We start from the raw sequence: 25,002 nt of genomic DNA on the forward strand, positions 1-25,002 counted from the left end.
GAAATGAACAAAAATGTTTGCAATTTCCAAGAAATATAAGGTTAAATAGTAAGAATGACCCAATGCAAAAGAAATACTGAACTCCTTAATGTAGTTAGTGCCTATTAGTTTCCTGCTTTTTTTCTGCTTTTTTTACACTGAGAACGTTATGATGGATCTTCCAGGCTAAGGATCAGTTGAGTTCCTGCCTAAATTTGTATCCTGTAACCTGGCATACTTCCAAGCATTGTTTCCTAATCTAGAGATTGCTTCTGCATCTGGTTCAGATTTAGCTAGCCAAGAAGGGCGCTCATGAGGCTGCAGGGTCTCTTCTCCAATGAGGAGTGGTGAAATTATTTCTGTGAGGCTCTAAATGTTTGTTCACAATCTTCAATCTAGTTTGAAGCTGAACAATACCCTGGGCTAAGATAATCAGTATAAGGTCATGAATCGTTTCTACTAATTGGCACAAGAAATATTTTCCACTGTAACCTAAGCCTCCCAAATAAAAACGAAGTTAACCTTTCTCTGTTGTGTTAATTTAAACAATGTAATTTGCTTTATGAGTCTCACTTCATCATGATTCCCCTTATGAGTATTAGTTCATAAGGAGAACAGAGACTGTCCACCTAATCAAAACAAAGAACATGAGAAATATTTAAGCTCACTTTATGGGGGCAATGTAATGAATTAGGTTAATGTATTAGTGTTTGACCTCTGAATACAGGAGTTCAAATCTGGTTTGAATTATAAAACCACTATATCATTCAGCACAGATTACAGAAGAGGACAATGGCTGAGATACAAGAGTTTCAGAGTTACACACAGTAATGCAGTCATTGGCCCAGATCTGTGGGGAAACGTACAGACCTTTCCTACTCTATTTTAGGCCTGTTTTCATTAGCAGTAAAATTATTCCAATAAGATAAAAAGTATATCTATTTCACAGACCTACCACCATTCTGTTTTTATTGGGTCAAATTCTGATCTTTGTTACACTAGTGTGAATCTGTAATAACTCCAGTAAGATCAACGGAGTTATATCAAGTATGACTGAAAGAAGAATTTGGCCCATTGTGTACAGAATAGTCTTAAATTATCTCAGTATAACTAATAAGAATATAATTTTTTCACTAAAAACAGGAAGAAAACTATTAAATTGTTAAATATTTTCTAAAATGTGAAATGAACTCAATGATCATAAAAGTGAAGGACTTATGGCACTAAATCTAGGCAGTTGCAGTGAATAATGCTTTTAAGATTGTGCAAGCTTCTTCCACAGTGTACCTCTCTGCTGACTAGCAACACCCATGTCGTCCCAGTCCTGCATCTCTACTGTTCAAAGGTTGATGATTGTGTGAAATTGTAGAGTGTTTTTAATATCATGAGGTTAACAGATGTATATTGAGGATTTAGACAAGGCCACCAGACTCATTTTCAGATGTAACCTCATTCATGTCTCCACAGATGAGAGACTAAAGTATTAATATTCTTTGTCACTGAAGCCAGAGGTGGTTTCCTAAGCCTAGATTGTGCTGGAGTCTCAAACAGCTCCTGGTTATGGTATGGCTGGACCCTGCCTCGCCCACAACATCTCCTCCCACCCCCTTTCTCACTGTTCATGGCAGGGGTGTCTGTCAGGGTTTCGCCAAGGTATCCAGGATGGTCTGCAGGGTGCTGGTGGTGTCTCCACCAAGTGTGGCATACAGCTTTTTGTAAAAACGGTTTGCGGCTCAGCACCAGATCAGGGCTTTCGCTTGATCTAAGGGAAAGAAAAAGAAGCAGCTTCACATGCAACCATTGTGGAATGAGATTCAATAATAATCTCCTCATCTCCACTGGCCTCTGTATTTCCTCCAAGACCAAATGGAGAATGAGCAGATAGTTATAATTCCTCAAACCTCACTAAGGAAGAAAGTGCCATGTCAGATTCAACAGATATCTCTCAACTTCTCAGAAGCCAAAGTTTTTGATACAATGACATCAAAACATTCAGCTAACTCTCTGAACTTGTCTAACTATAAAGTATGGTTGGGAAAGAAAGCAATGTTTTAAAACAGGAAATAATGAAAAGCACTTCTTATCAGTGAGAATATACCAAGGGAATGAAATTGGATGCTAACCATGTTATGTCAGTTAGACTTTCTAAATCAGAATTCATATCTTGGAGATTGGTGCCTAAAATTGATCCTCCATCACCTTTCTGTTTAAAAACAAACAAACAAAAACTCCTCCCCTCCCCCATTTCCCATAAAGGATTCACTGACCTCGCAGGAACTACTGTCCACCTCTGACATGAAGAGTGGCACCTCTTGTAAACTCCTAACTGCTTCCATATACTCCTCCTGTGCTTCTAGAGAGATTATGATTAGGCTTATTGATTTTTAAAAAGTCTCCACGCACAAGAATTTAAGGAAGATTTAAAAAGTACAAGATTTAATTTCTTTTGCAACAGAGTTGGGATTTTTTGTTTGTTTTTAAGATGCATCAATTGCTATATTGTCTTTTCTATCTCAGAATCTGGATTACAGGGTACTAGCAGGAAGAATCCTTTAATGGTGCCACTTCAAATTCATATCTTTCTTCTTTTTCCTCTAATTTCAAAAATTATTTGGCATTCTAACATAACTACAAGGTATAATCCTCATGAGATAGCAATAAAATATATACAGCCTTGCAAATCTGCAGATATCCACTTTTATATTCGCAGATATCTGCACCTGCGGATGTAGATGCGTTTGTATTGTTTGCCATCTTTGCAGATCGCAGATCAGATGTGGATATAATTATTCAGATTCAGGTAATACCAGTGAAAGTTTACTTTGCTTTTATATCACGTTGTCAGTTCATCAGCGAAAATTGAAATCATCACTGCGTCACCTCTCTGCACTTCCTTGCCAGTTACCTCCAGAAAAGATTCCAAACTCTGTATTTGAAAAGCCAATGAAGAAAGAAATTCAAAAGAAATTAAGTGCTGGTGCATACAGTTTGAAGGGAAATAGAAAGGCAAATCACCAATCTGGAATACATTCAGATTACTTATTCATGAAAATGGAGATACTGTGGCTGGATGTGTCGCATGCAAAAAAGTCTGTGCTTTTACTAGCCATAAAACTGGTACTTCAGACTCAAACATAAATGTAGTCCGGAATTGGGATCCAGTTTGCTGAAGATATTCACCAAGAAATGTGTCATTATCAGACAAACATGAAGAGAACCGTGACTCAGGAATTGCTACAAACTTCAACAACAGACATAAGACCTTTCAAGGTAGTCAGCGGTGAGGAATTCCTTGCATATTCTCAATCTTTGATTAACATGAGAGCCAAATGGATGCACATGAGCTAATACCACATTCCACAACATTACCCTTGATCTGTGGATGGATGATTATAGAAAGGTTGCCTATTTGAGAGTAACTGTTCATTACACAGGGCTTGGCTACACTTGAAAGTTGCAGCGCTGGTGGAGGCTTTCCAGCGCTGCAATTAGTAACTGTCCACACCTGCAAGGCACATCCAGCGCTGCAACTCCCTGGCTGCAGCGCTGGCTGTACACCTGGTCTGGTTGGGGTGTAGCGATTGCAGCGCTGGTGATGGACACACACCAGTGCTGTTATTGGCCTCCAGGGTATTAGCAGATATCCCAGAATGCTTTTAACTAAATTACTCTCTTTGTTTTGTTATGCAGCCTCTCTTTGTTTTGTTGTGAACTCGGAGCTCCGTTGTTCCCGGAGCTGCTTATCTAAAAAACAAACACAGCTCCTGTTTGCTGTGATCAATCTGTACCTGGCTGTGAACAATCAAATGAGATAATGAGGCAGGCAGGGAGTGAGTGTTTGCTTGACAGAAACGGGACAGAGGGGAGAGAGGGAGTCCGTTGGCTGCAGGCTGTTTGCAGTTAAGAGTTGAGGGTAAGGGATCGGGAACATTTTCTGATTTTTCAAGGCAGGAAGGTAACACACAGTGTTGGCTCCAAAAATCCACTCTCTCTCTCTTGCCTGCTCCCTGTCACACTACGCCACACCCCACACCCCTCTTTTGAAAAGCACGTTGCTGCCACTTGAACGCTGGGATAGCTGCCCATAATGCATCACTCCCAACAGCGCTGCAAATGCTGCAAATGTGGCCACACACCAGCGCTGGTAGCTGTGAGTGTGGCCACACACCAGCGCTGTTCCTACACAGCTGGATGACCAGCGCTGTAACTCCCAGCGCTGCAACTTTCAAGTGTAGCCAAGCCCACAGACCCACAACAGTTGGGAATCATGGAGCAGGTGCTTTGTGTGACTCATTTTGACAGTGGGAAACCAAACACTGCAAAGAACCTTTTATTCTGTTATGCTGTTATTCAAGCACTCAGAAGATTTGATATACACAGTATTACCAACCAGATGGTTTTTGCTATGGACCAGGGAGCAAATGTGGTGGCAGCCCTGAAGTCCTATGTGTGAATAAGCTGCTCGGTGCACATTATAAATACTGTACTTGAATACACTACCAAACTGGGAAACCAGAAAGAGGAAGCACTAACTGAACTGATCCACACAAGCCAAAATCTCATTAATTACTTCAGGAGATCTGGACTTCAAAGCAGACTGCAGAAGTCTCTGAAAGGAGATGTTGAAACATGATGGAACAGCAAACTACTCATGTTTAAGATAATCGAGGAGCAATAGGACAGAATATATGAAATTTTGACAGAAGAGGGGTATACTCAGCTCATTGATAGCATTGACCACAACACATCGAGAATCTTAACAAAGTTCCTGCAACCCTTCAAGGAAGCAGCATATGCACAAGAGCAACCATCACTGCCCCTTTTCAGCCTTTTGTACCAAATTGGCACCGTCCAAGTTTTTTATTTTATAGTTCAGTTTGTAATTTTGAGCATTGACTTGAGATGTTTATTATTTTTATGTAAAAGGCTATTTGTTCTGATGCATGTTATATAATAAGATTGATGTTTAAAATAGTAGTAATAACAATAATAGTGTGCCCATTTATTAAGCCTTATAGCTTTCTTATATAGTACACATTCATGCACACAAATGCTCCTCCTAAGAGGCCCCATGAGATAGGGTGCTGATGTGGGTACAGGTGCAGATGCGGATACATATAAAGGTGGAGCGCAGATCGTGGTTTAGAATACAAGTCAATTATTGAGGATGCAGATCCAAATTTTTGTATCTATGCAGGGCTCTAAAAATATAACCCACATTTTTAAATGGTTTTGGAACTGATTGTTCTTCAGGAAATCCCCAGATAACAGCAGATTTAGATTCATATCAATTCCTTCAATTTTTCATATTACTACTCAGGCAACCATGTCTTCTACAAGCACAGAAAGCAATAAATGAGATTCATTATTTTCAAGATCTGGGATACATAGTAAATATGGAGAAATGTCTCTGATACCAGTTCCAAATCTATCTCATTTAAGGGTTGATTTTGATACCTGTAAAGTAGTTATTGGCCCTATCTCAGAGAGTAAAAGTAAATAACATCAATGCACAAAATGTTATATTTGCATCACAGCAAGAGATGTAATAATGGTGTTAGGTCTGATACTCTCTTGTATAAACTTAGGCTGAAATCCTGGCCCCACTGTAATATTCAGTTATTTCAGTGGGGTAGGATTATACTGATAGTTCTTTAGTGCCATTTCCACTCAAATTCCTTAAAGTCATATTAAACCTCTCCATGGTAACAGAACAGGAATAGCTGGTCCTTAAGTGTCACTGTTCCAAAAGCAGTCAAGGCATCCTTTGTAAAATGAGCTGTCCCAGAAAATCTGGGGAAAGGACTCTCTCTAGGTAAAGCAGACTGTTTATTATAACAGGTACTTCTATAAAAGTCTGGAAGCCATTAGTATTCAGCCTATGGTTTAGATAGAAAAACAGGAGTAATATAAACTTTCTCAAATTTATAGCAGTCAATGTCATTGCACTTGTAGCTATGAAACATCATCGTCGTTACATACTAATTCTGATAATGTCACAGTACATTAGCAGTAGCTTGTTTGAACAACAATAATAAAGTTCACCTTCACCTTGTAGCTGATCATGAAAGCAGAATAGGCATGGTCAAGATTTCATTATCCCAGAGAATGAGCACTGAATTCCTAAGTGTTTATCTTCTGTGTTAAATACTAAGGAAACCACCACTGATTTGTTTGCACCAGTGAGAATCCATCTCCTTCTAATGTTTTCCAGTCACTTTAAGGCAGTGCTTCTTCCCTGCTGCGGTACACCTTGATACCTTTAATTATTTTGAGACCCACTACCGTATTGTCTCCAAATGGACTCACCCTCTTATCGTCTGGATTTAAGCTGTTTACCACCCTTGCCATTCACAGTCTGTACAATACAGTTACTGAGCAGGGTGGGCAAACTTTTTGGCCTGAGGTCCACATTTGGGTGGGGAAATTGCATGCAGGGCCATGAATGTAGTTTTGGGGCAGGGGGTTAGGGTGCAGGAGGGAGCGTGGTGTGCAGGAAGGGGCTCAGAGCAAGGGCTTGGGGAGCAGGAGGGATGTGGGGTGTACAAGGGGGCTCAGGGCAGGGGGTGGGGTGCAGGAGGTGGTGTGACCTTAAAAACCTCTAAGGAAGGAGAGTCCACCACCTCCCTAGGTAACCCATTCCAGTGCTTCACCACTCTGAGTGAAAAAGTTTTTCCTAATATCCAACCTAAACCTCCCCCACTGCAACTTGAGACCATTACTCCTTCTTCTGTCATCAGGTACCACTGAGAACAGTCTAGATCCATCCTCTTTGGAACCCCCTTTCAGGTAGTTGAAAGCAGCTATAAAATCCCCCCTCATTCGTCTCTTCTGCAGACTAAACAATCCCAGTTCTCTCAGGCTCTCCTCATAAGTCCTGTGCTCCAGCCCCCTAATCATTTTTGTTGCCCTCCGCTGGACTCTTTCCAATTTTTCCACCTTCTTCTTGTAGTGTGGGGCCCAAAACTGGACACAGTACTCCAGATGAGGTCTTACCAATGTCGAATAAAGGGGAATGATCACATCCCTCGATCTGCTGGCAATACCCCTACTTATACAGCCCAAAATGCCGTTAGCCTTCTTGGCAACAAGGGCACACTGTTGACTCATATCCAGCTTCTCGTCCACTGTAACCCCTAGGTCCTTTTCTGCAGAACTGCTTCCTAGCCATTCGGTCCCTAGTCCGTAACAGTGCATGGGATTCTTCCATCCTAAGTGCAGGACTCTGCACTTGTCCTTGTTGAACCTCATCAGATTTCTTTTGGCCCAGTCCTCTAATTTATCTAGGTCCCTCTGTATCCTATCCCTACCCTCTAGCGTATCTACCACTCCTCCAAGTTTAGTGTCACCTGCAAACTTGCTGAGAGTGCAGTCCACGCCATCCTCCAGATCATTAATGAAGATATTGAACAAAACCGGCCCCAGGACCGACCCTTGGGGCACTCCACTTGAAACTGGCTGCCAGCTAGACATGGAGCCGTTGATCACTACCCATTGAGCCCAACGATCTAGCCGGCTTTCTATCCACCTTATAGTCCAATCAGACAAGTATTTTCAGTCAATTCATTCATTCACACCAACAAGTCCCCAGTTCTGCCTCCCAGCTCCTCCACCTCACATCCCGACCTCACCCCCGAGTTCAGCCCCTCCTGGGGTTCTTTCCCACTCCCAACCCTGGGGGGCTGCAGCAAGAACCCTGCTCCCCTTCCAGGCTTGGGGCGGCGGCTCCAGGGGCTCTTCCCTCCAACACCCAGCCAGCAGCTGCTGGAGGGAAGGGGACGGGTAGATGAGCTGACTGGTTGCTCACAGGAGGAGAGGGGAAAGGAGAGATAGATTAAGCTCTGATTGGTTGCTCTACCCCTGGAGGAAGTGGGGCAGATGACCAACCAGAAAGCAGCTTTCCCCCCATCCTTCTGTCTCCCCAGCCCCTACTCTGCAGGACTCAAATTTGCTATCTTAATCTCTTTTAGGGAATGGAATGTGATGCATGCATAATACTTGAAAGGGGCATTGTCCCAGAGAGCAAAAGTACAGAATGTGATCTAGATCTGACACTGATTAAAATACAAGGGAAGGGTTTTTGTTCTCACATGTAGTTTAAAAAAAAATTCTGCAGCACACCTGTTCAGATCTGATGGCACACCGGTTGGGAAACACCATTGTAAGGGCCCTCTAACCAAAGTAGCAGATGAAAGGTGGGAGTTTCTGAAAATCAGTGAAAGTCAACGTGAGCTCCTAACTCATTCAAGTGCTTCTGAACATTCCTCCACTGATCTTCATCCCAGATGAGTGCAGGATACATAGGATTATGAATCAGCAAAGAATCCTGTGGCACCTTATATGAATATTTGTCAAAATAACCACAAGACTTGCTGTTTAAAAATAATACTGTAGTGCAAAGAGCAGTGAGTTCTTGCATCCCTGACATTTGTGTTCAGAGGACATATGGCTGCTGTTTTTCATTACGTGTAGGTCTTGTTTGTCATACTGTCCACATAAATTACATTTCAAGCTATGGAAAAATGCAGCAGAACATGTAGCAGTATTGATATGCCAACATGTGACGTTATTGATATAATCTGGGACCATATTGAACATGGTTGCAACCAAGGTCCTGTAGTGGCACCAAATCTTATGTGAAAGGTGTCTAAGACCAGGTTATGGGTTGCTGGTTATGATTATGCTGTCTGTATGCATGTGTTATTTTGTAGTTGAAGTTATAAATATTGGCTCTATACTGTCTGTACTTCAAACTTATGCTATGCTTCTGGGAGACATCCCAGACAAGTTGGTGTTAGCTCTACTTAGCCTGCTTGATGGCCCATTAAGGACCATCAGCTACACAATTGACCCATTGAGAAAAGGCAGATATGCCTTGTAACTCAGCAAAGTATGCAGGAACTTGCCCATGTGACTCCAGACTCCATTTTGCTGTAATTTTCCACAGTAAGGACAAAGAGGTTCTTACACCTGGAAAAAACTATAAAAGGCTGATGCCTCATCTCCATCTTGTTTTCAATCCTGCTTCTTATCTCTGGTGGGACTTTGCTACAAACTGAAGCTCTGAACAAAGGACTGAATGACCCATCCCAGCGGGGAATGTACTCCAGAGACTTGATTTGAACCTGCAGTTATTCTATCACTGCTACAAGCCTGAACCAAGAACTTTGCCATTACTGTATGTAATTGATTCCATTTAACCAATTCTAGCTCTCATCTATATGTTTTTCCTTTTATGAATAAACCTTTAGATTTTAGTTTCTAAAGGATTGGCAACAGCGTGATTTGTGGGTAAGATCTGATTTGTATATTGACCTGGGTCTGGGGCTTGATTCTTTGGGATTGAGAGAACCTTTTTCTTTTATTGGGGTGTTGGTTTTCATAACCATTCATCTCCAGGACAAGTGGGATTGGTGGTGATACTGGAAAACTGGAGTGTCTAAGGGAATTGCTTGTGTGACTTGTGATTAGCCAGTGGGGTGAGACCAAAGTCCTCTTTGTCTGGCTGGTTTGGTTTGCCTTAAAGGTGGAAAAACCCCAGCCTTGGGCTGTGACTGCCCTGTTTTAAGCGATTTGTCCTGAATTGGCACTCTCAGTTGGGTCCCGCCAGAACTGCATCGTCTTCACAATAAATGGGTCAGATGGGTCCCCCATGTTAAAAAAAATTGTTGGTCTCGATAGTAAGGGTGTTAAATGACAGTTTATAACAGGATCAAAGATGAATGTCACTGGATGATGTCTCTACTCACTGATGGTCAGTGCTTTGAGAAGCATCAGGGACTTCTAGATGTTCATTACACCCTGTGGAGGGATGGTCCAGTAGTTAGGACATTAGCCTAGTGTTTGGGAGATGGCTTCAATTCCCTGCTCCCCTACAGATGACCTTGGGCAAGTCACTTAGCCTCTCTGGCACAGATTTCTAAAGGTATTTAGGTGTTGCTGTGCTATGCCTGACTGTTTTAAGTGCCTAAATCTCATTTCCAAAGAGGATTTAGGCACTTAGAAACCAAAGTCTCATTGACAATTGATAGGATTTAGACTTCTAAAAGCCTAAATCCCTTTTGGAAATGAAATTTAGGCTCCTAAATCTGTTAGATGCTGATACTGAATGCAGCAATGCCTAAACACCTCTAAAAATCTGGGCCTCTGGGTCTCGTGTAAAATTGATCTAATAGCATTTCCTTCTCTCACAGGGGTTTTGGAGGGATAAATACATTAAAGATTGTGATTCCCTTTGGGGTCTACTGATGAAATAGGTATATAAAAATTTGATATTATTATTATTATTATTGTCATTATTGTCTTCACTTACCATATGCATACGTTCCCAACATAATGTCATCAGCAGAGCAAGGAATTTTATTGGGGATATATGGGCTGTAGGAGGTTAGGACTGGATTTGCTTGGCTAATGTAGTAGTACACCTCATAAGTTTTGGCCAGCTGATGATTTTGAGTCTTTTGAACTTCATGTACTGCTGTAAAGGGTATATAGTAAGTAGATTTTCCTATAGTTTGGACAGAGACATATGGTATGTGATGTCACATACTGGATAATTGCTGTATTTCGGTGTGGGGGGCACATATTCTCTAGACCGGGCCTAACATTCACAGATCCTTGTGTGTGTATATATGTAGTATATTTCTCCATTCAAGGGCCTAGCCAAGCCTTACTTTCAGGAGCCAAGCAAGAGATTGTTTTGCCTTTCATTAAAATATCCAAATTTGGCTAGGTCATGCTCCTCCATGATAATTCATTCAGTCTATGGAAGAAACAGACATCCAAATGCCTCAGCCCTAACCTCCAGTACGTTCTAACCAGGTAGAAGAATAAACTCATGGAACTTGGTTCCTTCAGAAATGGAAGCAATATATCAGCATCCAGAGACTAGAACACCATACAATCCAGCATCGTTTTGTATAGTGTACATCAGCAGGAGCAAGGTTGTCTAAGGCCTGGTCTACACTGGGGGGGGAGGGGGAGAGTCAATCTATGATACACAACTTTAGCTATGAGAATAGTGTAGCTGAAGTCGACGTATCTTACATTGACTAAGGGTACGTCTACACTTACCTGCCGGTTCGACGCGGAGAGTTCGACTTTTCGGAGTTCGAACTATCGCGTCTGATCTAGACGCGATAGTTCGAACTCCGGAAGCGCCGCGGTCGACTCCGGTACTCCACCTCGGCAAAAGGAGTTGGCGGAGTCGACGGGGGAGCCGCGGAGTTCGACCCCGCCGCGTCTGGACGGGTGAGTTGTTTGAATTAGGGTACTTCGAATTCAGCTACGCTATTCACGTAGCTGAATTTGCGTACCCTAATTCGACCCCCGCCCTTAGTGTAGACCTGCCCTTAGATTGACTTATTTCGCGTCCTCGCGGCATGGGATCGACGGCCACTGCTCCCCCGTCGACTCTGCTTCTCCTCTCGCCCTGGTGGAGTTCCAGAGTTGACAGGGAGCGTGTTCTAGGATCGATTTATCACATCTAGATGAGATGCGATACATCAATCCCCGATAGATCGATCACTACTTGCCAATCTGGTGGGTAGTGTAGACATACCCTTACGTTGACCTAATGCTGTAGCGTATACCAAGCCTCTGAGAGAGAGAAGATTAAGCATGGATTAGGATTTCACAAGACATACACTAAAGACAGTGTTGTGCACTGACAGTGTTGTGGCGGTGGTAACAGCAACAGCCCAGGTATTTCACATGGAGGATTGTTTAGCTGGCACTGGTCTCTTTGGTTCATCGAATAAGAGAGCTCAGTCTTTAGTGACACAGCCTGTCTAAAATTTATTGTTTTTGTTAGTTTTGTTTTAGACCCAGTTTCACATATTTAAAATTTAACCATACTTTATTAGGAAAGAAATGCCAACCCATACAACTTTGAACTACAGCAGTCAGACATTCTCTATATACCTATGTCTCTTAGAGGTGCTGTGCTTTGATATTTCTTGAGTTTCAAACTTCAAATAATTATTTTTAATTGAAAATATTATAGATATGAGAAGATATTTTAAAAATTGTCTTTAAACTCGCTAATTTCATGGAAATTGAATACAAGTTTTATTTTAAAGTAACTGGACTGTTCCACAACAGAAAAGGATTTCCATTTTATTTCTTTGTTTGATATACAAAAACAATTTGAGTAATTTTTGAATAGTTAAATGTGTGTTCATTCTAGGAATAAAGACTTTATTCAGCATGACACAAATAAAGTATTACACAACATGGTATTTTCTTTCTATATACGGTAATAGTTCTAAATTAGAAATTAAAGATGAATATATTCAAACTTTTATGTCTTTATTATAGCACTTGTAAAAAGAACAATGGAATCCCTGCAGCAAATCAAAGCCTTAGAAATGCCCCTAAAGGTATGGACAATTCTGTATTCAATTACATTTACCCTGAAGACTCTATCATATTGGCTTTTACAGGTTGCTGTTAATTATTTCAAGAACCTATAGTTAGTTACTTTGGAATTCACTTCACTAGTTTCTTTTTCATATCTGCAAGTAATATAGACTTAAAATCACACTAGAAGCTCTAAACACAACTGACTGAAAAAGAACGTCCTCTAAATTTCCAAGGCCATGTCCAGATTCTGACATTTATGTCAACATTGTACTGTGATCGCTCTAACATCTGTTTCATTCACTGCTGTGGAATTCCTGTTTAGAGTCGAAGAATGAAAAATATGAGAAATCATTTATATCCTGCAGAGGCCTTCTAAAATATATCTGACATCCTGTATTGAAAATCTATTCCAAAAGACCTCTCCTCAGTCAGTTTCAGTTAAACCCAAGCCACAAAAATTACTCAGTAATTCAGTGCTGCTTGGTACATTTAACAGGTTCTTCACAGCAAAAGCCCGGGTTTTATTTTATGAGTTAAGATACAGTCAATTACTGGACATCTGACTGCTTCAGGAGGCATGCTTTCCAATCCATGATTCATATAAATGGCAAATACAGTGTACAGAAAGTTAAAATGACTGCTTACATTGTATCTGGTTTTCATATAGACGGAGAACTGTGGCTGGTGCCACATGCTTCAGCGGAAAATGAACAGAGCAATTACTGAGTGATCCATCCCCTGACATTCAGGGCCAGTTTCCAGCAGTCATAGGTTTAGGAACACCCAGATCATGAGGTTGCATCCCTGACTAACTTGGCTAATATGCATTGATGGACCTATCCTCCATTAACTTACCTAATTCTTTTGTGAACTCAGTTATACTTTTGGCCTTCACATCACCCCCTGGCAACAAGTTCCACAGGTTGACTTTGTGTTGTGTGAAGACGTACTTCCTTATGTTAGTTTTAAACCTGCTACCATTTAATGTCATTTCCTATTCACTTTCTCCACACCATTTGTGATTTTATAGACCTCCATCATATCTTCACTAAGCCAAAAACTCATTCAATTAAGTTATCATCCTTGTTGAACTATGTAAAAATATATGGATTTCAGTCAGTCACAACCCAAAAAATTGACTCTGTTCCCCTCACAGATTATACTGAATTCTCAGTGTGGGTTGGCCAAGATTTTTTAAAGTGAATAGTGATTTTGGGTGCCTTAGTTTTTGTTTGTTCAACTTGAGACACCTTAAAGGTACTTGATTTTCAGAAAGTGCTGAGCACGCTCAAATATCAGCTTTCCTAAAATGTTTGAAATGGATTACCCAAAATGGAGGCACCCCAAGTCACTAGTCACTTTTAAAAATCTTGGCCATATCCCCTGTTTGCAAAAATTGAGTATATTACTGAACAATTATTCACTGTTTGAACATTCCTCTGAGCAAGTATTCACAAGCCACAGTCTCAATATATAGAAATGACACTAAGCTGGGGGGAGAGGTAGAATGTTGGCGGGTAGGGATAGGGTCCAGAATGACCTAGACAAATTGGAGGATTGGGCTAAAAGAAATCTGATGAGGTTCAACAAGGACAAGTGCAAAGTCCTGCACTTAGGACGGAAGAATCCCATGCACTGCTACAGGCTGGGGACTGACTGGCTAAGCGCCAGTTCTGCAGAAAAGGACCTGGGGATAACAGTGGATGAGAAGCTGGACATGAGTCAACAGGGTGCCCTTGTTGCCAAGAAGGGTAATGGCATATTGGGCTGCATTAGTAGGAACATTGCCAGCAGATTGAGGGAAGTGAATATTCCACTTTATTCAGCACTGGTGAGGCCACATGGAGTACTGCATCTAGTTTTGGGCCCCCCACTACCGAAGGGATGTGGACAAATTGGAGTGAGTCCAGTGGAGGGCAATGAAAATAATTAGAGGGTTGGGGAACATGACTTATGACAAGAGGCTGTTGGAACAGGGATTATTTAGTTTGCAGAAGAGAAGAGTGAGGGGGGATTCTATAGCAACCTTCAACTACCTGAAGGGAGGTTCCACAGAGGATGGAGCTAGGCTGTTCTCAGTGGTGGCAGATAACAGAACAAGGAGCAATGGTCTCAAGTTGCAGTGGGGGAGGTCTAGGTTGGATATTAGGAAAAACTATTTCACTAGGAGGGTAGTGAAGCACTGGAATGGGTTACCTAGGCAGGTGGTGGAATCTCCATCCTTAGAGGTTTTTAAGGCCCGGTTGGACAAAGCCCTGGCTGGGATGATTTAGTGGACTTGGTCCTGCTTTGAGCAGGGAGTTGGACTAGATGACCTCCTGAGGTGTCTTCCAACCTTAATCTTCTTTGATTCTATGATTAAATTACATACAAAAATGTGTTAAAGAACATTAAGGTTGCAAAATCAATCACTGAAAAGTTAGGAAATGTGAAGATTAAAATTGCCTAGGCACTCTTATTTACTCCTCCTTCAAATACAAAGATGAGGGAGTAGGAGGTGGAACATTCAATGACACTGAAAGGGAATGAGTTTGTAACTGGTACATGGAAATACTTGGTTTACACAACACAATTAATCCTTGGAACTCATTGCCATGAGAGATCATTGATGTAAGAACTTAGGAGGGTTCTAAAAAGGATCATGGATAAGGCAAACATCCCAGTTACATAAGAGGGGATATAAATCTTCATGGTTCAGGGCATAAACAACCACTAACAGGCAGGGGTTGGTAAGAAAAAGTTCCTATGGGCAAAATTACACATCTGCCTACAGGCACAGACTCCGTGGGTGTTCTGGGGCTCAAGCACCCATATACAAAAAAACGGGGTGCTCAGCATGCACCAGATGCAGTTGCTGGGCCGGGCTGGCTGCTGATCAGCTATATGGTGGGTTCTGGGGTGGAGCAGCAAGCAGCTGGTAGGAGGCGCTCTGAGGCGGCAGAGATGAGTGAGCAGCAGGCGTGTGGGGAGGGCTTTGGGGGAGGGGGGCAGAGAAGGGGCGGGGCCTTGGAGTGGGGCACCCACCGGGAGGGGGGAGGGATTTCTCCCTCTAAAGTATCTAGTACCAGACACTGTCAGATATTGGACTAACTGGACTACTGCTCTGATCAAACATGGCCATTCCCACAGTAGCTTGGCAGTTCCCAAGTTAATGACAAGTACATCTAGAACAGGTGAAAGGAAATCCATGCTCAGACAATATGTAGTCAGGGGTTGGGTTTCACTGAAATTGCTGAGTGGCATTTATTAAAAAGTTAGGAGTATTCTTCTGAGCGTTAATATATGTGAATATATCTGGTTAAAATAAGAATAATCAACATCTCCTGCTTCAGGGCATCCCTTGTGGGACTCAGGAAGACATTCTCCCTTTAATGCACAATAGGCTAGGTGCATTATAAAGGTGTTTCACCATCCTCTGAAGTATCAGGTTTGGATCAGTGCCAGATAGCAGATTTAATGGACTAATAGTTTGATCTGGTTGAGTAGATCCTGTGCTCACTAAAGCAAAAATCTCTGTTTTTGTTGTTGTCATATTTTATCTTGTATAATGAGAACAATGCTTCTGAGATGTGAATGATGAAGACGATAAGCTTTTATAAAAAGCCTCAGCATATACCTAGCTTCTATTTCATATATATTTGTATGCTCTATTACTCTGAATATTACCCCTTTAATATGGAGAAGGAAGTGTCACAAAGTAGAGCACACAGAATTTTAGTGGGGAGAGGGTTTTTTTGTTTGTTTTGGACAAAAGGACAAGGTACCCCTCTACCCCGATATAACGCTGTCCTCGGGAGCCAAAAAATCTTACCGCGTTATAGGTGAAACTGCGTTATATGGAACTTGCTTTGATCCGCCGGTGTGTGCAGCCCCACCCCACCCCCCGGAGCACTGCTTTACCACGTTATATCCAAATGTGTGTTATAACAGGTCGCATTATATCGGGGTAGAGATGTACTTTTGTCTTTTAAGTGGCTTCTTTTCCAAAATGTTGTTCCTGTTAATGAAATGATCTCAAATTAACTGAAATAAACAAAACTGAAATCAGAAAAGTAAATGGTAAAGAACAGTATCTTTATGATATTCCCGACAATGATGAAGCTCCTAAAAAAAAACCCCAGTTTGGGGTATTACCTTTTGGTTTTGAATGCACATTCACAGGGGTTTCCTTTTGAATTTAGTGCGATATGTGGGCACATTCAAAGACAAACTGTGGTCCTAAATGTTATAGCTTTTTAATTAGGAATTGTATTTAATGATAACTAAATAACGATAGACTTTAATTAAAGATATTTCAAATTAGTGACGCTCGTATCCTAGATCAAGAACTCCAAAAGGAGAAGCAAAAATAACATTCTCACAATAACGTGTGTTATTTCTTTGTTTAAATCTTATTGACAGGTCCCCTTGAAGGTGATTCTTACCACTGGAAAGTCATGGGGTTGCATGACAGAATTACAGGAGATGTAAAACAACCGTCATCAGGGATGTTCTTCAGTATCAGCATACATCATTGGCCTATACTGATTCTTTACTGAATCACTAGGCAACAGCTCTGCTGGATCTTTCATAAGCACCTAATACTCTGCATGTGAATTTTTTTACTTCATTTTGTCTGTAGCCCTAGGCAACAGCAGTAAGATAAAACTGGTTTTTACCAGTTCATTGTGTTTTCTTTAGCCAAGGTAACCAGCAGGGAACTGCTTTTGTTCAGAGCCAAATTACCACATGTAAGAAATGAAGCAAGACAACATTAACCCTTCGGGGTCATAATATCTATCTAATTCATACACACGATATGTTAACATTAAATATTTTGTCAGATGCCTGTATGAATGCAGAATATTTGAAATAACGCAACTGTACAATTTTAAATATATCAACAGTTTTATTCAACATGTTATCATATAATTTGTGAGCGAGGTGTCTGTTTGGCTTTTCTGAGGCACTGCATTAGCTTTCTTCAGACAAAAATGATTATTCAACCTTAAATCATCGTAAAGTTTTTTAAGCAAAACAAATAGGAAGATACTGGATGCCTAAATGCTTTTCAAAGAGCCCGGCCAACAGTGCAGATAATTGTTGCTTGAGTTAGTTTTTTTCGAACTCGGGATATATGAATTTACCCAGTATAGAATACGTGCTAGAGTGAATGAGGAATGTTGTAGAAAAATTCACCTAATTTATTTAAAGTACAGATAATTGTTTATGATAAACGTTTAGGTTTAAAATTGGGCTCACCTTTCTGCTTTAATGCTTAGATTTATGATTGCTCTCTTAGTCTTGTTTAGTATTGCTTGTTCTGTAAATCCAGCGTTACTAAAGGCCCAGTCCCGTCTGGTCCTCCTGGGAAATGCAGGCACCCTCAAGTCCCACTGACCTAATTAGAAGTTAAGGACACACTCCGAACCTTCCAAGAGATGCTCAATACCTCACAGGATTGGGCCCCAAATGCTTAATGCTTCAGTAGTGTCATTTCAGCTTTAGATTCCATGCAGTGAAACAGTTTATTGTAATTTTAATTTGTATAATTAAAACTGAACCATTTTTATTGTGTTAAAAGGCATTAAACTATGAAAACAAACAGCTTCATATCCATCACTTTATTTCTCGTGTTACTTATTAATCATGCTCAACCTGTCAGCCAAAGTGAGTCAGCAAGTTGTTTCTAAAAAATGATTCTAACAGTTTTAAAATTAGCAGCTGGCTTCTAAGCAAGTTAGAACCTTCTACCTTTGAATTATAAGCCAGATCTGTGGCCGGGGTAAATCAGCAGAGCTCCACTGACTTTGATGGAGCCATGCCAGTTAACATGAGCTGAGGATCTGGCTCTATATTTTCAAGAACAGCAAAAAAGTTGGGACAATTTTATTTTCCTTTCTGCTGCTTTACACATTGATGTTAAGTATATTTGATCTACAACACAAATTCTACATTACACATTATGAAATCATTTAATATAACAGCAAGGTAAATTTAAGAGAAAGGCACTTTCATGCCTGATTCTCTGCTGCTTCTATATCTGGAATGCCCTCTGAATTAGTGTGTCGTGCCCCACCATCTCCTCATTCAAATTCCTTTTGAAGACCTACTCCTTCCATGAGGCCTGCAGTCCCTAAACCGTGTTGATCAAATGCTGCCTTCTTAAGCCCAGCATTATATGACAGAAGGAACAGGAGAAAAAGAAACTCTAAGTCAACACCTTCCTCTAGCTCACCAGCGATGATGATGATAATTCTTAATAGATTAACAATAGATTAAGTCACCTATATTCCTAAATTAACAATTACTAGTGTGGAGCGAGTGTGAGAGAGGCATTGAATGAGGACTGGACACAGAGAAAGAGAGAGATGGTTTCAACTCCTAGGGCAGGAGTCGGCAACCTTTCAGAAGTGGGGTGCCGAGTCTTCATTTATTCACTCTGATTTAAGGTTTCGTGTTCCAGTCATACATTTTAACGTTTTTAGAAGGTCTCTTTCTATAAGTCTATAATATATAACTAAACTATTGTTGTATGTAAAGTAAATAAGGTTCTTTAAATGTTTAATAAACTTCATTTAAAATTAAATTAAAATGCAGAGCCCCCCAACAGACCTGTGCTCATATGATAATTGTGTTCTTTATTATAGTTTCAATGAATATGCCTGGTACTGAAGTTTGGCTTACCAGCCTGTAATTGCCAGGATCACCTCTGGAGCCCTTTTTTAAAAATAGGCATTACATTAGCAACCTTTCAGTCATCTGGTACAGAGGCTGATGTAAGCAATAGGTTACATACCACAGTTGGTAGTCCTGCAATTTCACATTTGAGTTCCTTCAGAACTCATGGGTGAATACCATCTGGACCTGGTGACTTATTCCAGTTTACTTGATCAATTTGTTGCAAAAACTCATCTTTTGACACCTCAGTCTGGGACAGCTCCTCAGATTCATCACCTAAAAAGAACAGCTCGGGTATGGGGATCTCTACCATATCCTCTGCATTGAAAACAGATGCAAAAAAAATCATTTAGCTTCTCTGCAATAGCCTTTTATTTCCTGGGTACTCCTTTATCTCCAGGAAGATAACATAAGTCATTTATTGGTTGATAGAGCTCTGTTGATAGCATACTTAATAATTCAAACATAAGTTGACCAAGATGTCTAAGGTTTTTTCCATCTTGAATGCTTCTTTTAATTTCTCTCATTATAGATGTTAAAGGACTGTCTAAGTAAATCTTGATTATATATATTCTAGACCAAGGGCATCCATTAGTATTGCTACTCAGAAAGATGATGAGACCCATATTCAGTAGAAGACATGGATAGCTCAGTGGTTTGAGCATTGGCCTACTAAACCCAGAGTTAGCAGTTCAATCCTTGAGGGGGCCACTTCGTGATCTGGGGCAAAATCAGTGCTTGGTCCTCCTAGTGAAGGGAGGGGGCTGGACTCAATGACCTTTCAAGGTCTCTTCCAGCTGTATGAGATAGGTATGTCTCAAATTATAAAAAGTTACATTTGAATAAAATGCTGCTTGTGTTAACTGAACTGCATCTTTTATAGAATAAAAAATAACTAATCTTTATTCATAATTATGGCATCTGGAAAACTAGATACTCAATCAAAATGTCTCAAATACAGCAGCATTCCAAGTTTGAGACATTGTGGAATCAGTGTTCTTTAGGAATAGTATGCAGTTGTATTCCAACTTCCTTTCAACACCTTATTTGTATTAACTCGAGGTGGGGACAGAGAGCATGAATTACAGTCCAGATCTGTAGATTTCACCCTACAAGGTAAAAGATATTGTAAATATTTGCCTATTGGCCTGTATGAAATAATACTGTAACTATTTCCCTATTAGTATGTGTGCACTATGTTAAATTAACAGTACATTCTTCCTCACCTCAACAGAGATTTTTCCATACTTGAAAGGAAGAATTTTGTACAGATTAAGCTCATGTCCTGTTTTCCCTTCAGACTTCTTTACACATACATAAGATATTGAAAAATCTGTGTAGAGGCTTTGGTGACATAATGAAATCCTTTGACACAAGGACCTGATGGAGGAAGAAACCAGCTCCATGAATATTTTTGTAGGGCATTAGCATATTGAAGTGCTTTAAATGAAAACCAGACACAGGAATTACCATGTTCATTTCATAGAAACACATCTTTATTTTTGTGGGTGTGGGGCCATTTTTCTGTTGGCCCAGATTTTCCTTGACGCTGTAGTATTCCTTAGCAAGATATTTAAAAATGTTAGACAATGCTACTATGGAGTTGTGCATTGTGGAATGTGCTGAGTCTATGAAGACAAAAATCCATAAAGAAGCTAGAGAATTTGTTAAACTATGTAAACTGCAACTGGTCAATCTTTGAACAGAGGTTGGACATATCTTCTTGAAACAATGACCATCAGCATGTAGTACACCTAAATAGGTCAAAAAGAACAGGAGTACTTGTGGCACCTTAGAGACTAACAGATTTATTTGAGCAAAAGCGTTTGTGGGCTAAAGCCCAGATGCATGCAGTAGAAAATACAGTAGGAAGATAAATATATATATATATAGAGAGAGAGAGAGAACATCAAAAAAAATGGGGGTTGCCATACCAACTTGAATGAAACTAATCGACTAAGGTGGGCTATTAGCAGCAGGAGAAAAAATATTTTTGTAGTGATAATCAGGATGGCCCATTTCAAACAGTTGACAACAATGTGTGAGTAACAGTAGGGGGGAAATTAGCATGGGGAAATAGTTTTTAGTTTGTGTAATGACTCATCCACTCCCAGTCTTTATTCAAGTCTGATGTAGTGGTGTCCATTTTGCAAATTAATTCCAGTTCAGTAGTTTCTCATTGGAGTCTGGTTTTGAAGTTTTTTTTGTTGAATAATTGTGACTTTTAGGTTTGTAATTGAGTGACCAGGGAGGTTGAAGTGTTCTCTGACTGGTTTTTGAATGTTATAATTCTTGATGGCTGATTTGTGTCCATTTATTCTTTTGCGTAGAGACTGTCTGGTTTGGCCAATGTACATGGCAGAGGGGCATTGCTGGCACATGATGGCATATATCACATTGGCAGATGTGCAGGTAAACGAGCCTCTGATAGAATGGCTGATGTGATTAGGTCCTATGATGGTGTCCCCTGAATAGATATGTGGACAGCATTGGCAACGGGCTTTGTTGGAAGGATAGGTTCCTGGGTTAGTGTTTTTGTTCTGTGTGGTTGCTGGTGAGTATTTGCTTCAGGTTGGGGGCTGTCTGTATGCAAGGACTGGCCTGTCTCCCAAGATCTGTGAGAGTGATGGATCGTTCTTCAGGCTAGGTTGTAGATCCTTGATGATGCGTTGGAGAGGTTTTAGTTGCGGGCTGAAGGTGATGGCTAGTGGCGTTCTGTTACTTTCTCTGTTGGACCTGTCCTGTAGTAGGTGACTTCTGGGTACTCTTCTGGCTCTGTTGATCTGTTTCTTCACTTCAGCAGATGGGTCTTGTAGTTGTAAGAATGCTTGATAAAGATCTTGTAGGTGTTTGTCTCTGTCTGAGGGGTTGGAGCAAATGTAGTTGTATCTTAGAGCTTGCTGTCAGGGTGCCAATGCCTGAGATGATGAGGCATCCAGGATTTCTAGGTTTATGGATCTTGGGTAGCAGATAGAATACCCCTGGTCGGAGGTTTAGGGGTGTGTCTGTGCAGATTTGTTCTTGTACTTTTTCAGGGAGTTTCTTGAGCAGATACTGCAGTTTCTTTTGGTAACCCTCAGTGGGATCAGAGGGTAATGGCCTGTAGAATGTGGTGTTAGAGAGCTGCTAATACACTACCCACCTGCTGAAGTGAAGAAACAGGTTGACAGAGCCAGAAGAGTACCCAGAAGTCACTTACTACAGGATAGGCCCAACAAAGAAAGTAACAGAACGCCACCAGAAGGTTGAGGGCCGAAAAACCAGTCTCATTGTTCCAATGCTGGAATGGTCGTTGCTAGAGTGACCATCTTGAGTTTTTGAGCTTTCATAAACTTGTTGAGGACTAGTATGGGTCTCCAATCTCCCATCCTCTTGGGTATTAGGAAATAGTAAGAGTAAAAGCCTTTGCCCCGTAGATGTTGAAGTACTAGATAATACTTAGTCTTGCCATGAGTGCAGGGGACTGGACTGGATGACCTCTCGAGATCCCTTCCAGTTCAATGATTCTATGATTCTACTGGCTGTATGTCTCCTAGCTGGAGGAGGTGATAGATTTCTTGTCATAGTAAACTCTTATGAGAAGAGTCCCTGAAGAAGGACAGGAAAGGGTATTGTGGAGGACGAAGGGAAGTAAAATGGATGGAATACTCATTGCGAATAATTTCCAAGACCCATCAGTCCAGTGTTATGTGTTCCCAGGTGCTGCGGAATGTGGCAAGACAGCAGCCAAATGGGCAGGATAATTTGGTCAACTGTAGCTGTTGAGGAGAGTCATATGTTGGCATCTCAACCAACACATCAAAATTGGTGTTTGGAGGTGGATGATTGTGATACACTTGGGGAATCTAGCTTTCTTCCTCTGAGGTTCATAAAAGCACTGGGTCAGGTATTGAGAGGTGTGTGTTCTGGCTGCAGACTAAATTTTCTTTTTTGTCCAGGCATATAGATCTCTAATGAGCAGAGAGTGGCCCTGGAATCTTTAAGAGTATTTATAATTGGAGATATACCAATCTCCTAGAACTGGAAGGGACCTTGGAAAATCATCAAGTCCAGCCCCCTGCCTTCACTAGCAGGACCAAGTACTGATTTTACCCCAGATCCCTAAGTGACCCCCTCAAGGATCAAACGCACAACCGTGGGTTTAGCAAGCCAATGCTCAAACCACTGAGCTATCCCAGAAAGGAAACTGTTTTCTTTGCAAAAACTTGGTGCCTTCAAAGGGAAAGTCTTCAACAGTTGATTGCACCTCTTTAGGGAAATGCAAAAGGTGTAACCATGGCGCACATCACATAACCTCCACCAAAAAGATGGACTGGGCGGCAGTGTCGGCTGCATCAAGGGCAGACTGTAATGCTGTGACTCTGGAAGCTGATCAATAAAGTTGTGAAGCTTTTGAATACCTGACATAGATGTACTTCACCGTTAAGGCTTGATAATTGGTGATTTCAAACTGAAGCGTGACTGAGGAATAGGCTTTCCTCCCAAAGAGGTCCAAGCCAATCCCTATCATAGGGGATGGCTCACATTTAGTGCTAACAGCCCCGGGCGGTTTCCATGTCCACAACTATGGAGTTGGGGAGAGGGTGGGGAAAAAAATTCCATCTCCCTACCTGGAACATAATATTTTTTACCAGCCAGCTTACAAATAGGCATCACTGATGCTGGGGTCTGCTGTATGGTTTTTGTGGAGTCCAGGAGAGCCTCGTTGATGGGGAGGGCTATTTTAGAGGTCAAGGAAGAGTGTAATATGTTGAGGAGTTTGTGACAGGTGTCCTTGACTCCCTCCAAGGGTATCTGCAGTGTATCTGCCACCCTTTTTGCCAAGTCCTGGAAAAGCCGGCAACCATTGGCTAGGGATGGTGGCGGGGGCATGACAGTCTCATCTGTGGAGGAGGATATGTTGGTTCTTGGAGTGACCACTTCCTTGATTCTACCCTCCTCCTCCTCAGCAATCTCCTCTGGAGATTCTGAGGTTCTAGATGCCATAGCAGAGGGGTAATGTCTCGGGGGGTTCATGAGCGAGGCTAGGCGCTCAAGAAGTGTCGGGGCAATACTCATCCCAGGGATCCCAGTACAGCCACTGGGACAGAGCTCGATGGCAATACCCATGGCTGGCCATACAAAGGTGGTGGTGGGGCCACCTGAGGATATACTTGAGGAGCCTCTTGGTAGTGGGCACCATAGGAAGAGTAGTGGGAAATGTTTCTTCTGACTCCTTCCTTGAAAGTGGGGGGGGGGTGCATGGCAGGGTACTGGAGAAGACTCCTGCACTATGAGGAGATTCGGTGCTGAGGTCCTGGTGCCGAGAAGAGGAAACTCTGATACCTGGAGGTCTCCTGAGTGCCAGAATTCTGGTGGTGCTGACTGACCCCAGTGCTGCTGGTGGTACAGAGGTTGCCAGGATCTCGCCCATACCGACCACTCCAGTGCTGGATGGGGCATCGATGACAGTGCTGAATGTACACCGTGCACTGGCAGCATCTTCTTACTGGAGTGCTGTTCACTCCTATCTTTGGCAGCAAGTGCCATTGACTTGGTGCCTGTCCCCATCAGGTCCTTAGGTGCATCAGTGATACCTGCTCCTCCAGATCTTCGTGAGCCGGGTTTACCAGGCTGGGATTGTCTTGGTGCTGATGATACCAAGCAGGTCGGAGATCTTTTGCTCGCAGCTTGGGGCTTACTCTGGGGACTTCCCACTCTCTTTTTCAATGACTTATGCAAGGGGTCGGTGGCTGTTGTCTTTGACCACGGTCTTTAGATTTTTGAGGGCTGTGGGGACAACTCATGTATGCCAGGTGATTCTCAGCACAGATCAAGGGAGGGTTGGGGGCTGTCTCTATAAAGATGATCTTCTCAGGGACTCAGGCTTTAGGTGGCTGCTGCAGACAATGCAGCTTCATTTGAAGCAGCAGTGTAAAGGGAAATGCTTGCTGCTTAAGCAGAGGTTGGTTGCCCTTTAGCAGCCAGTGTGCTTGGAAAATACTGAACTGTCCCCATTCA

The 25,002-nt window shown here is 41.7% G+C and overlaps 1 protein-coding gene across 3 annotated transcripts in view; it reads left to right on the forward strand.

Annotated features, from left to right (window-relative positions):
• POLN (DNA polymerase nu) overlaps positions 1-17,835 on the forward strand; it is a 258,875-nt gene extending 241,040 nt beyond the window's left edge. For 2 of the 3 annotated variants that reach the window (XM_045017372.1, XM_045017373.1), the window contains one exon: positions 16,744-17,835. In XM_045017372.1, coding sequence (XP_044873307.1) covers positions 16,744-16,880 — 137 coding nt within the window. In that variant the 3' untranslated portion in view covers positions 16,881-17,835. Of the gene's footprint in view, positions 1-12,297; positions 12,360-16,743 lie in introns of all 3 variants that reach the window. The other variant, XM_045017374.1, reaches the window with a different exon arrangement.
• Positions 17,836-25,002: the final 7,167 nt, after the last annotated feature.

Source organism: Mauremys mutica, chromosome 5 (genome assembly GCF_020497125.1).
Source record: "Mauremys mutica isolate MM-2020 ecotype Southern chromosome 5, ASM2049712v1, whole genome shotgun sequence".
Taxonomy (NCBI): Eukaryota; Metazoa; Chordata; order Testudines; family Geoemydidae; genus Mauremys; species Mauremys mutica.